General features: G+C 48.9%; 2 protein-coding genes and 1 pseudogene across 2 annotated transcripts; 1 reads left to right on the forward strand and 2 right to left on the reverse strand.

Moving 5' to 3' along the window:
* The first annotated feature begins 1,503 nt into the window (after positions 1 to 1,503).
* On the forward strand, positions 1,504 to 6,966 carry ZBTB39 (zinc finger and BTB domain containing 39). Its single transcript, XM_008579678.1, has one exon. It carries the CDS (start codon positions 1,545 to 1,547, stop codon positions 3,678 to 3,680), a length of 2,136 nt encoding a protein of 711 aa, XP_008577900.1. The 5' UTR covers positions 1,504 to 1,544; the 3' UTR covers positions 3,681 to 6,966.
* Positions 6,967 to 8,444: 1,478 nt separating this feature from the next.
* LOC103596109 lies at positions 8,445 to 10,265 on the reverse strand (annotated as a pseudogene).
* Positions 10,266 to 10,271: 6 nt separating this feature from the next.
* GPR182 (G protein-coupled receptor 182) lies at positions 10,272 to 12,365 on the reverse strand. Its single transcript, XM_008579679.1, is given in 3 exon segments — positions 10,272 to 10,620; positions 10,623 to 11,758; positions 12,291 to 12,365. Coding segments are annotated over 2 exon segments (1,185 nt in total). The 5' UTR covers positions 11,740 to 11,758; positions 12,291 to 12,365; the 3' UTR covers positions 10,272 to 10,552.
* Between the last annotated feature and the right edge of the window lie 949 nt (positions 12,366 to 13,314).

The following is a 13,314-nucleotide window of genomic DNA, read 5'->3' on the forward strand; positions in this document are numbered from 1 at the left end:
GTCCCTGACCGAGGCCCGACCCCCGGCCCGGCCTTTCTCTCGCTCTCGCTGGGCTCCCTCCTGCCCTCTCCCTTCGGCCGGTCCCATCCTCCCCGCCCGCGCGCAGACCCCGGCCGGCCCCGCCGCTCCTCCCTTGGCCCCTGTTCGGCCCCGCGCCCCGCCGCGCTCCCGCCCCCCGTCCAGAGTCAACCAGGGGAACCCCGCGCTGTTTGTGGAGGGACCGAGGCGCTCGGAGTTGGAGTGCCCCAGCCCGATCCAACGTCCTTCCCTACCGGATTCGACTCTCCGGAGGGGAGACCACCACAGCACCACCGGATTGTTGGGGTGTCCTCGGAAGTTCCGGATCCTCCCCCCCCCAGCTGCCCCCAGCTCAGGCTGCCCGGTGCCCCGACCCGCCGTCCGTTGATGGGTGGCCACCAGGGCCGGGGAGATGCTCGGCTGGTACCCAGCAATACTCAGAAGCTTCCCGAGCCCCAGAAAAAGTTGGGAGTTGGTCGAATCTAGTGAGAAGAGAAAGGGGTTGTGTTGCGCAGGGCGAGTCGTGAGACTGAACAAGAATGCAACCAGCTTTTCTTCCTTAGGCGTTCGGGAGTTGGAAAGGGGGAAAGTGGTATGAAACAAGCCTTTGGGAGTCTTACCTATGTAATTAGATGTCTTTCTTAAGCATCAAGTAAATGCGTTAGTACAGGGTCAACAGAAGCAATAAACCTTGAAAAGGGTGGTAAAAAGGAATAAAACATTGTCAAGTGATATTAAGTAGCACAGTTGTATCTACGTTGCTTTACTTCTTTGGGTCCTGAGTGTTTTACTTCATCCGCAGAATAGAGGGAATGTGATAGAGTGTAACTGGGATGGCTCAGGGTTATAGGAAAGCCAGAGAGTAGGCATGTAGAATTGGGAGGGAGAGGTGGGAATTTAAGCATTTGAGGTTTACTTAGGGATTTATTTAGGGGCTGAGAGGACCCAGCAATGACAGAAAACTAAAAGGTGGAGCACCTTTATCTTATCTTCAGTGGCTAATGGAGCTTTGATAATTGTGTTCAAGTATGTGTATGGCATTTGGCATCATGAGGGAAGAGAATATACTCAAGGAGATAGGAAAGCTTTTGTTTAGGAGGAAATTAATATGAGAAAAACTTGAGCCAGTTTCTCTGGTAATGAAGCATAAGATTGTGTCTGAGGGAATGCCTCTGGCTGAGCTCTGAGGCACTAGCTTCTGTACAGCCAGGGCTACAACCTCTTATTCACTCTCAAGACCAAGCTGCCAGATTCTCTTCAATCCTTTTGGGTTTCATCTTGATGACTCTGGATATATGCAGGGGAAGAGGTCATTGTCTCGTCTTTATTGCTGTCCCTGCCCCGAGCAGAATGGAGCAGCTCTCTGGGTCCATTCATTCCCACTCCCTAGCCAGGGCTTGTAAACATTCAGAATGTTTTCTGCAAGCCCCTCTCTTGCAGGGATGTGTTAGGCCATCCATCTTTTTCTCTTGCTGTCCTCAGATTAACCGTGCTGATAAGGAGGCAACTTCGTAAGAGCTGCTAAGATGGGCATGAGGATCAAACTGCAAAGCACCAACCATCCCAATAACCTGCTGAAGGAACTCAACAAGTGCCGGCTCTCAGAAACCATGTGCGATGTCACCATTGTGGTGGGGAGCCGCTCCTTCCCAGCCCACAAGGCCGTGCTGGCCTGTGCAGCTGGCTACTTCCAGAACCTCTTCCTGAATACTGGGCTTGATGCTGCCAGGACCTATGTGGTGGACTTCATCACCCCCGCCAACTTTGAGAAGATTCTGAGCTTTGTCTACACATCAGAGCTCTTCACGGACCTAATCAACGTTGGAGTCATCTATGAGGTGGCTGAGCGTTTGGGTATGGAGGACCTCCTTCGGGCCTGTCATTCCACCTTTCCTGACCTGGAGAGCACTGCTGTGGCCAAGCCCTTGACTGGCACCAGTGAGAGCCACTCTGGTACCCTGAGTTGTCCCTCAGCAGAACCACCTCATTCCCTTGGTGAACTCCGGGGTAGTGGGGAGCACTTTGGTTCTGAAAGAAAATACGTGTTGCCCAGTGATGCTGGAGGAAGCTATAAAGAGGAAGAGAGGAATGTTACCAGTGATACTAACCATAGCCTGCCTCTGCCACCACCACCTCTTCCACCAAAGACAGAAGACCATGATCCCCCTGCTCCCTTCACATCTGTTCCTAGTATGGTGACCCAGCCAGTCCTAGGCACCGTCCGCACAGGTATCCAGACCAGCACAAGCTCCTGCCCATCATACAAAGTACAAAGCAATGGAGACTTCAGTAAAAACAGCTTCTTCACCCCTGACAATGCAATAGATATTACCGCTGGGACCAATTCCTCCCCGAGCAATAGCGACCACTCCAAAGATCCAGGATTCGGGCAGTTGGAAGAGCTCCAGCTCGAAGACCTGGGGGATGATGACTTACAGTTTGAAGACCCCACCGAGGAGATTGGCACAGCTGAGGAAGTGATTGAGCTGAGTGATGATAGTGAGGATGAGCTGACTTTTGGAGAGAATGACAACCGGGAGAATAAGGCCATGCCCTGCCAGGTGTGCAAGAAAGTTCTAGAACCCAACATTCAACTGATCTGGCAGCATGCTTGGGACCACGTGGACCTGCTGACAGGCAACTGCAAGGTCTGTGAGACCCACTTCCAGGACCGAAACTCCCGGGTGACCCATGTCCTGTCCCACATTGGTATTTTCCTCTTCTCCTGCGACATGTGTGAAACTAAGTTCTTTACCCAGTGGCAGCTGACCCTTCACCGACGGGATGGAATATTTGAGAACAACATCATTGTCCACCCCAATGATTCCCTGCCTGGTAAGCTGGGTCTGTTTTCTGTGGCAGCCTCCCCAGAGTTGAAATGTGCTGCCTGTGGGAAAGCATTGGCCAAAGATTTCCATGTGATTCGGGGCCACATCCTTGACCATCTAAACTTGAAGGGCCAGGCCTGCAGTGTCTGTGACCAGCGCCACCTCAACCTCTGCAGCCTCATGTGGCACACACTCTCCCATCTTGGCATTTTGGTCTTCTCCTGCTCTGTCTGTGCCAACAGCTTTGTGGATTGGCATCTCCTAGAGAAGCACATGGCTGTGCACCAAAGCGTGGAAGACACCCTCTTCCGCTGCCACTTGTGCAACCAGAGCTTCAAGTCAGAGGCTGCCTATCGTTACCACGTCAGCCAGCACAAATGCAATAGTGGTCTTGATGCGCGGCCTGGTTTCGGGCTACAGCACCCAGCTCTCCAGAAGCGGAAGCTACCAGCAGAGGAGTTTCTGAGTGAGGAGCTGGCTCTGCAGGGCCAACCTGGGAACAGCAAGTATAGCTGCAAGGTCTGTGGCAAAAGGTTTGCCCACACAAGTGAGTTCAACTACCATCGGCGGATCCACACAGGTGAGAAGCCGTACCAGTGTAAGGTGTGCCACAAGTTTTTCCGAGGCCGCTCAACCATCAAGTGCCACCTCAAGACACACTCGGGGGCCCTCATGTACCGCTGCACAGTCTGTGGCCACTACAGTTCCACCCTTAACCTCATGAGCAAACATGTTGGTGTGCACAAAGGCAGCCTCCCACCCGACTTCACCATCGAGCAGACTTTCATGTACATTATCCATTCCAAAGAAGCAGAAAAGAACCTGGACAGCTGACTGGGTACCAGCAGAGCCAGGGGGAGCTCCCAAACGGCAGCCAGGACATTGATTTTCTAATGGCTCTTGGTCCTTCCCCAGCTGAAGTTGCAGTTTTGCCTTGCTAGGAATTCTGGTCTGTGTTGTGTTCAAAGAAGAAAAAAGAAGAAAATAGCACATACGCTGTTACTGTTTTTGAGAAGCAACGGCCCTATTACATTTACCTCCGTACCTGTTCTTGCCCATGAAGGGCTGTCTTTTTGATTCTTTTGAGGCTGGTTTTGGGATCTGGTCAAGCAGTTGGCATCAACTAGATCCCTTTCTCCAGCCTCTCTAGTTTTAGTTTACTGATAGGTTTTATGCTGCTAAGAATCCAACCAATAGCCTCACTGAATACAGGAAGTGGAGAGAGGTTTTCACTGTGGGTATTAACCACCAGACCTCCCACGAGGAAAGCCAGCTGTGAGAAAGATTTTGGGAATGTGGTCCTTCAGAAAAGACTAGTCAGCAGGGCAGCTCACCTCAGGTTCCAGTGCCAGTCCTCAGCAGGGAGAAGGTATCAGGGACAGAGGTGCCTGCTTGCTCCACGGCCCTAATGTGCTGATTGGACAGTGCAAATCTTTTGGCAGCTAGATTGAAACTGGGTACAGAGTTTTCTATTTAGGTCAGAAAGTTTTGGGATGTAGCCAAAAGGGGTGTTCTGCAGTACTGCCAAAAAATGGCAGCCTGGATGGACAGGAAAGGAGGTTTTTCTTTTCTCCTCATTTCCAAAGAAACATGATTTTATGGAGTGGTGGCCCAGGATGTTAGGCCTTCCCTGTGGGTCAGAGAGGACAGGGGGCCACTTTGATATGTCATCTATCATTCTGGTCACCTCCATCGACCTCGGGTTTCCTGGTGGAGAGGTGGGGATGTCTCTGACAGCAGCAGCCTTGCCTTAATTTATATCCAGTCTCCTACCCAGAAGTGTTTGTCCCATAGTATAGACAAGACCCCATGAAGTAGTGGAGTGGTGGACTATGAGCCCTTTGGGATTAAAGGGACCTGAGTAACTGGTGTTGTGTAGCAGGGTGTGCATTCTGACTGTCTGTCCCAGTCGGGTAACCTGTTTACTTTGTTCTAACAGTGCAGGAGCTTTGGCAGCTCACTTTTGACCTGCTGGAATTTGTCCTGATCTGTCGTTACATCACCTCCAGGGGATGCTGTTGAATGGCAGCTGGTTCAGGTCCTCCCTAGGTGACTAGGGAACATGTCTGATGAGTCCGTGGCTGGTTGGCTCCATTCTTAATTGGCTTCTTCAGGGGTCTTGCTCAAAGAAGGCCCACGGGAGAGGGCCCTTGATCTTGCATGTTTGTAAGGTGGCATCTCAGTAGCTCATACTACCTCACCCTGCTCAGGTGAGCTCTGGGAGTCCTGGCCTCAGCCCTGACACTCACTGCCTCTGGTGGGACTCAGCAGCACCCTGGGCTGTTTCACAAGAAAATGGTTTTAATTAACTCACGAAGCCTTTTTGGACATTAATATTTATTTATTTTTGTTTGTTTGTTTTTATATACATACTACCCAGCATCTCTTTTGGATGAAACACTTCAGGAAAATGAATTTCTCCCCAGCAAGTAGCCATATTCCAGAGAATAGTCCCAGCCAGAGATTTGGGGAACCAAGGATCCAGGTGTATAACTAGGGGACAACATGTCAAGCCTTTTAAACTAGCAAATTTTTTTCTTCCTCTCCAGATAGTCTCTAGTGGAATAAACGCAGGGAACTCTTTAGGCAATAGGAGTAAATTCCTAGGCCTTTTATCCCCCTCCTGTCCTGTGATGGAGTAGATTGGGGACTGGGTTGAGGGGATTAAGTCACATGAAGGAACTTTTTGCACAGTTTCTCATCCTTTTTAAACTTGGGAAGTCCCTGGACCTTGTCTATATTAAGACAAACAGGCAAACCAAAGTTCTGTCCCTGTTGGACCTACTGCCTCTCTCCCCGGTCCTGAATTGATAAAGCCTCAGAGTTTTATGGCTCTCTGGTGGGGTTACCATTAGTTGAAGGGACTTGTACAGTGGCCAGTTTAACATTTTTACATCTTTGACCATCTAAACCCAACTTGTTCAGCATTCTCTCAAGCCGTTCTTGTCAGGAAAACAGTGCTGAGACTTCCTTACTGTCTGGCTTCTCCCTTTCTTACACTCACCATTAGAAATTTAAGAAGGAAGTGTGTGATGGACTACAATCAAGTATCTGCTAAGCTTTTCAAGCTTTTCCCAGACTGCTGGTGAGGACTGATTTTTTAATAGCCAGTTTGAGAGAGGTAGTTGTTACTGGAACCCAGCCGGGTAGCTGAGAGTGCATAAATATGCTAGAGAAACCCTTTTCCTTAGCAGAGGGCATCATGGATGCTGGGTGGTCTGTATACTTAACCTGAAACTGTGAAGTTTTCCCTTATTGCCAGTGAACCAAAAAGCACATCCTTGAAGCTTTGCCCTTGAAACACTAAACAAAAACTGTTTCCCTTGATTCCCCTGAGACTAAGTGGTGGAGCAGGATGGTCCAGTTGGTCCCAGTCAGACGTGTAGCAGGATCAGTAGCTCATGAGGCTCATTGACCAAACCCTGTCTTTCTGGGTGTCCCCCATATTCACACCTGAACTCTCCCTCTGTTTAGGTCGTGTTTGCTCTTCTGCCTCTAGCTCACCCTTTTCTGAATTGTTTTACTTGAAACACTGTATCGAGGCAAAGGGCACACTAGGGTACCTGGTGGAAGGTATTCATTTTATTTTGCATTTTTACTTTTTTGACCTATTCATTCGATTTTGTTGCCCCTCTCTCCTAGAGCCCAATTTAGCACTCTCTCTTGCTGTATCGCTCTGAAGTTCTGTTTGACCCTTCAGTGTCCTCTCCTCTCCTTTTTTCTTGTTCTGTACTCTGGACCAGCTACATAATTTGTGGAGCCCTCTTGTTCACGAATTATTAGGAATTTCAAGGTGGCAATTGTAGAGCATTAAACCACAGCGCCCACTCCCAACTTGTTTCCTAAGGGAAAATGGTAATACTTACATGGCACGTTGGGATAAACAGCAGAGGCTGCTTGTGGCCAGAAGTGGGGATCAATATTCCACACTCCAGCGACTTGTTGATGGCTTATGATGCCACAGCACCTGCTGGGAGTCTCTGCTGCACTCCAGTATTTGGTCCTAACCTTTAAGACTCCATGGAGTCCCTACAGTTCATGGCTAGTTGGGAAGAAAGGAGGTGAAGTGGGTGTTGAGCCCAGATGACCCCTAAGGATGAGGAAATTGTAAAAGTTCTCTTTGACTCAAGTTCATTGCTCCTCTCTGCCTGCCCAGCCAGGGCTCTCGTCAAGCACCTCCCAGGCAGTTCCCCACATGGATTCCACACCATCAATTCTCTCCTCTCCAGGGCCACCTCTTCAGTTTGCATCTCTGGCCTTTTCCTCCCTAATTAGATTCCTTAAAGTCCTGCAACTTTTTTTTTTTTTCCTTTTTGTCTTTTTTCGTGACCGGCAACGGATCGCAACCCTCACTGTCACGCCCGTACCGGACACAGGGACCGGCAACGGGATTGCAACCCTTGGTGTTGCGCTCGCACCTCGCTCAGCCAGTGAGCGGCCGGTCTGTATGTGGGATCCGAACCCTCGGCGGGAGCACTGCCACGCTCCCAAGCGGCGCACTGTAGCAGTGCGCCACCGGGCCGGCCCCTCCAGGACAAAACTTTGGGCTTAAATACCTTTCTCCCAGTTAGGTGTTTGCTACTGATGAATTTTCTTTTTCTTATGGCCTCCTGCTGTGCCCTGTTTTCCCCAGGCCTCAGACTACTCAACTTCAGAATGAATTTAAATCCCTCTATAGACGGACACTGAATTTGTTGGCACAAGAGTGGGCCGTGTAAAGCAGTCTGTGCCCACTTGGGAGTCCCCCTGTGCCCTTTCCCTAAATCCCGCGCTGAATGAGTCAGGAAGCTGGGGTGCACAGCATTAGTTTCAATGTGATTATGCGTCATAACATCAGAATGAAAATGAAACTTTCGATTTTGATGTTTCCTTAATACTCTTCCTCTGTCTAATTCACCCCTCCCCACCTCTAATAGCTAAAATCTCATGAAACAGAGAAGAGTTGTTGACGTCTGACTCCATTAAATTAATAAGTACTGACCTCCTAATATTTAAGTGTTTACTATCTATTGCTGTAAAGTTTTGTATATTTTGTAAACTTTTTTCCCAAATAGTAGATGTCTAAAATCATTGTACATCTGATTCTTTTATATTCCATTGTTCAGCACAAAGTGTGGTTTTTATTTAGAATAAAAAAAGAAATTTGGAATGGGAGTTCTTTTCCTATTTACTATGAACATGCTCATACTGTGAGTTCAGAAGCTCTGGGTTCATCACCTTTTCAGTAGCACATCTCTGCTCATCAGATTGCCAGAATTCTTTCAGATAGACATTTTCCTTTCCTGTAGCTGGAATTCCCCAGGACTAATTTGTTGATCTGTTTTTAGTGGGAAATTAAGTAAAAAACTTAACCTTTTCAGGGGAACATCCTTGAGATCTTCTGTTAGCCCAGAAAAAACAGTGGAACTCTGCTAATGTCCAGTTGGACATTATTAATGACCAGTTGTCCGTTAGTAATGTTAGTGAGAGATGTGGCCACAAATTGTCTTGCTAATGCCATTTAATTCACTATGACATGATATGCCCAGAAAAAACAGTGGAACTCTGCTAATGTCCAGTTGGACATTATTAATGACCAGTTGTCCATTAGTAATGTTAGTGAGAGATGTGGCCACAAATTGTCTTGCTAATGCCATTTAATTCACTATGACATGATATTTCTGAGTGGAGAGAGGCAGATGGAAAGTAAGAGGGGAGAGGAAGATTCAGAAGGATAGAGTAGGGGGCAAAAGTGTGGCATTATTTCATGAGGTTGATTCACAGAGGAGACAGACCTCTAGAAATTCAGGAATGATGTGGTCCTTTTGGTCCCAGAGCACGGTGCCCAGGCCCTCAGTGCTCAGTAAATGTTTGCTGAGCACAGCAGCCTTGTTGCAGTCAGCACAGCAGTTCCCACTCTTCCCTTCCGTGGATGGAAAGGCCCTAAGGAAGTGTTCATATGGCCAAGGTGATAACTGTTCTTAGGGAAGGGGCCTCTGCGGCGAACTTGGATGTTACAGAGATAGTAAAATTGGGTTTCCTTCAGGAAACTTCCAGAGCCCAAGTCAGAGGAGGCAGTGATATGGGTATCAGCTCTTGGTTTGGTTTTTATGTGGGGACAAGGGAGGAAAGTTTTTAATGCAATTTCTGCATTGTTAGGTTAAGCCCTTACTGTGCCCCTAAGCCGCAATCAGACTCCTGGTTCAAAAAGCCTTCAACCTCTGCCACTGAGCAATTGTTGCTTAAGACCCTTTCAGGTTTGGGCACAGTGAGCAAGGGGATGGTAGATACAGGTTTCTCTTAATGCTTCTGACAAACTTGGGGTACATGCACAATTGGAGCATGTTTAATGCATCTGGTGAATACAGTTTCAGATTTCTGAAAGCAGGGTAATCTCTGGGTAAGTCAGTAGTTGTTCCAAGTTAAACATTCCAGACACACTGAGCACTTGAGCAGGACAGAGGAGACGGTGAAGAGGATATCAGTGATTACATCCACAATCCTCTCACTCTCCATAAGCAGGGTTTAGACGCAAAGGACATGGAAGTGGAAGGCGAAAACTAGAACTTGTTCTTGGGCCTTTACTCAGAGTTCATGGACACAGTCCTAGTTTCCCAAACTGATAAACAAAACGAGCCTTTTCCAGATCTACTTGTTAACAAGAGGACTTCTTTTCCTGTCTATAGAACAAGCGTTAATAAACATAAATTTCTGGACAGGAAAATTATGAAAAGACTTGGCCAAGGATAGTTTACTTATAACAGTGTTAGAGCTCTGCCCTGTGACAGAATTGGGCAATTTCCACCTTGGCTTTCTCATCCTGTGCAGAGGACAAAGACTGAGGGATGTAGGTAGCATCTGTCAACACCTGCTGCTGGCCCCTGATATTTTCCTACGATCTGGCGATAAAGGGAGAGATGGGGGTGGGAGTGGGATTTCTGATAGCTCTCTCTCTCCCTAGAAGTCTGGACGTGTCCTAGATCCAAAGCTGGGAGGTGAGCCGTGAGGAGCATTGACTCTGAGACAGCTCCTCTGCTTTGGGGGGAGGAGGAGCAGGATGGATGGGGGAAGAGAGGGTATCGGCAGGGAAATGCAGCCTTGTTTCCTGGAAGGCTGTGAGTGGAGAGACCTACCCAGCTGCAGGGTGCCTGTCTCAGACCTCAGCTTTGCCCCACCCTGTTGTCCCCACCCCTCCATTTATCATAGCTCTGAGGATGCACAGCTAGGGAACGTCCTGCTGACCCATCCTGGTTCCTTGGCCTCTGGCCTCTTGTCCCCACAACCTGCATAGTGAGCCGGAAGATCAACAAGCACACAAACACGAAAGGAAAGTTTTGTGAGATTCCTGCCAAGCTCACTCTTTCCGGCCAGGGTGATTTATGAAATGAATGCATCTAGTTTCCTCTGCTGAGCATCTCTTTAGCCTTAGCTCCCTTCCCAATCCCAGCTGGAATTGCAGATTTTTCAAAATCCAGAGTCATGGCCATCTCTAATATTTATTTCACCTTTTTTTTCTGCGTGGCACCCCTAGATTCAAGGACTGAGACAAATAGTACAACACCAAGAGCCTGTTCTCCATCCCCCCTTCTCCTTCTCCACACCTCAGTATTTTAAGATGTTCTCAAAACTGACCATGAGTGTACTGACACTTGCCCACACTTCCCCCCAAATTTCTCACCTACAACTCCAGCCTTTCACTTTGCTGATGGAGGAGCCTGGAATCTACCTCAGCTGGGTATAAGAGATTGAAGCGAGAAGGGTGCCTGGAAGCTCAGGCTTGGGTGAGGGTGGGGGCTGCTGCAGTGGGCTGGCTGCCCTCCTTGGTGATGATGATGGAATGCTGGGTGGATGAGGAGGAAGAGGAAGCGTGTGCGCCCGCCCGGGCCTGGCCCTTGGGAAGGTAATGGACCACAGCACTCAGTAGCCGGCCCCGGAAGCTTGGGCTGAGAAAGTTGTAAAGGATGGGGTTGACGACACAGTGCAGCATGGAGAAGCAGTCTATGATGTCATAGAAGAAGAAGAGCAGGTGGGCCAGGTAGCAGTGGAGGGAGACGTGGGTCCCGTGCAATGTGAGCAGCAGCAGGCTCACGTGGTAGGGCAGCCAGCAGACGGTGAAGACGGCTATGTAGGCACACACCAGCAGGCAGTGGCGCCGGCCCTCAGGCTGTCCTGGTCTCAGGAGCCGGCAGGCTGTCAGCACGTTGAAGACTGCAATGAGAGGGAAGGGCAGCAGGAAGCCCAGGATGGTGGTGGACAGGGCCACCACCAGGGCCCACGTGCTGTACGTCTCAAAAGGTGCCATGAAGAGGCACATGGGCTCAGAGCCCTCCACCAGCTGGATGTGGACCACTTCAGGCAGCGGGATGATGGCCGCAAGGACCCAGACGCCTGCACACACGGCCCGCCGCACTCGGTGCTGGTGGCTCTGCCAGGAAGGGGAGGCACAGGTGAGGGTGACATAGCGGTCGATGCTGAGGCATGTCAGGAAGAAGATGCTGCTGTACATGTTGGCAAAGTAGAGGTAGTGAATGAAGCGACAGGAGAAGCTGCCCCAGAGCCAGGTGTAGTCCAGCGTGACCTCCAGCATCCACACGGGCAGAGATAGGACGATGCCCAGGTCTGCAATGGCCATGTTGAGGATGTAGAGGTTCAGCAACCCTGCCCGGCCTGAGCTGCGCCAGTTGACAAATATCACCAGAAGGTTCTCCACCAGCCCAACCACAAATATGGCCAGGTAGAGGACAAAGAGGACCACTCGCTTGGCGCTCTCGCTGAACTCTATGTTGCACTCGGAGAAAGTGTGGTTGAAGAAGTAGAGCAGTTCAGTCCAGTCGTGGATCTCTCCAAAGTCATTGGCAGGCTCTGTGGTAAACCCCCCCGAGGGGCTAGGCCCCAAGCTGGGCTTGACTGACATTAGGACCAGGAAAGGCCTACTGGGAAGGAGAAGGGAGGGTTGGGAGAAAGCAGACCTTGAATGCAGGCTTGTATGCCTTGAATGCAGCCCTAAGGTAGAAGGCTACAGGGACTGGGGGGGCTTTGGGGAAAGATTTGGGGCTAAAGAGGCCAAAAAGGGAAGTTTAGGTCTCAAACTGTGAATAAATAATACACAACTCACTTGCTAGCTTTGACCCAAGAGCAGAGATGCTTTGTTAAGGGTTTTCAGCACTAAAGAAACCAGGACTGTTTGTGCCCAACAAGATTTCCTCCCAACCCAGCCAGTCCCACCCTGCCTCCGGCCCCAGGTAGTCTCTAGCCTCCATCTCTCTCCTGGCACTTTCACTCCTTGGTCTTTTGGTGTGGGTCTTCATTAGGAGCTCTTGCTGTGTTTTGCTATTTGGGCTGTGAGTATAGGACACACACACCCCCCCCTCTAATTCACCCCTGGGAAAATCTGTGGCTCATGTGGGAAAGGCAGTTGTTTCTAAGCCCAGATTCTCATCTTCTCTGGGAGAGGGTGACACCCACCTGAGTTTCCCTTGGATCACCTCTGGTCCTGGAGGGCCAGCAGGTCTGGGCTGCTGGGAGCTGCGAGGAGGCTGGAGGGACTATGGCCGTGGGGCTGGCTTTGCTGCTGGCTTCAGGGCCGCCCTTCTCGTCCGGGAAGTAGCTATCACTGGCTGAGGCTCTGTGGAAAAAGGCTGGGGTTTTTCCTGTATTCCCCCAATCCAGTTACAGGGGACGTCCCAGCAAAAAATCCAGACTCTTCACTCACTAGTTGTATGAATTTGCCTCTTTCTTTAGCCTCAGTTCTCTGCTCTGTAAAATGGGGTAACAATAGTATCTACTAAAAAAGGATGTTGTGAGAATTAAATAAGCCAGCAAGGTAAAGTGCTCAGCACAGACCCAGGCCTGTGGCATGTGCTTTACATAAATACACGTTTTCCTCTAAGTCAGCTTGGAATCTCACTCTTCCCTGTCTGTCTTGATTCCTAGTAGAGTGGAACTGGATGGGGATGGAGAAGCTAAAATAAACCTGAAAACCAGGCAGGCTTTTTTTTTTTTTTTTCCTTTCATAATTAAGATTTTATTGGTTGTGTGGAGGATCATTACACAGACATTTCAATTTGTACAATTTTTAATGTACATATCAAAATTCTAAAAAGCCATGTATCATAATTTTTTAAAAAAGGTTTTCCAGTGACCTTCCAGCTTCAAATTTGGAGGCAAATTTTCCTTAAGAGGATATTAAGTACCAGTATCTCCAGATGTTCATAACATGTTACATAAGTCCCACCAATTTACAATTTAATATCATATACACTATATACTCAAATTTTCACTCATTTACAACACATTAACAAAATTATTAGGAAAACTGGATTACCACAATCAAAGATGTTACAGAGTGCACACAATCCTGACAGGGAGAGCAATGATTAAGGAGTAGTTTTCTTTAAGAAACAATTCTACTAAAAAACAACATGGGAATAGAAATAATTTTAAATGTTCAAGATACATTAAATGTACAGCTGTGACTCCAAATTGCCAT

Source organism: Galeopterus variegatus, unplaced genomic scaffold, assembly GCF_000696425.1.
Source record: "Galeopterus variegatus unplaced genomic scaffold, G_variegatus-3.0.2 Scaffold1936, whole genome shotgun sequence".
Taxonomy (NCBI): Eukaryota; Metazoa; Chordata; class Mammalia; order Dermoptera; family Cynocephalidae; genus Galeopterus; species Galeopterus variegatus.

What these genes read in the sequence shown, in the direction of transcription:
- ZBTB39 (XM_008579678.1), top strand. Translation starts at nt 1,545, where the DNA reads ATGGGCATGAGGATCAAACTGCAAAGCACCAACCATCCCAATAACCTG.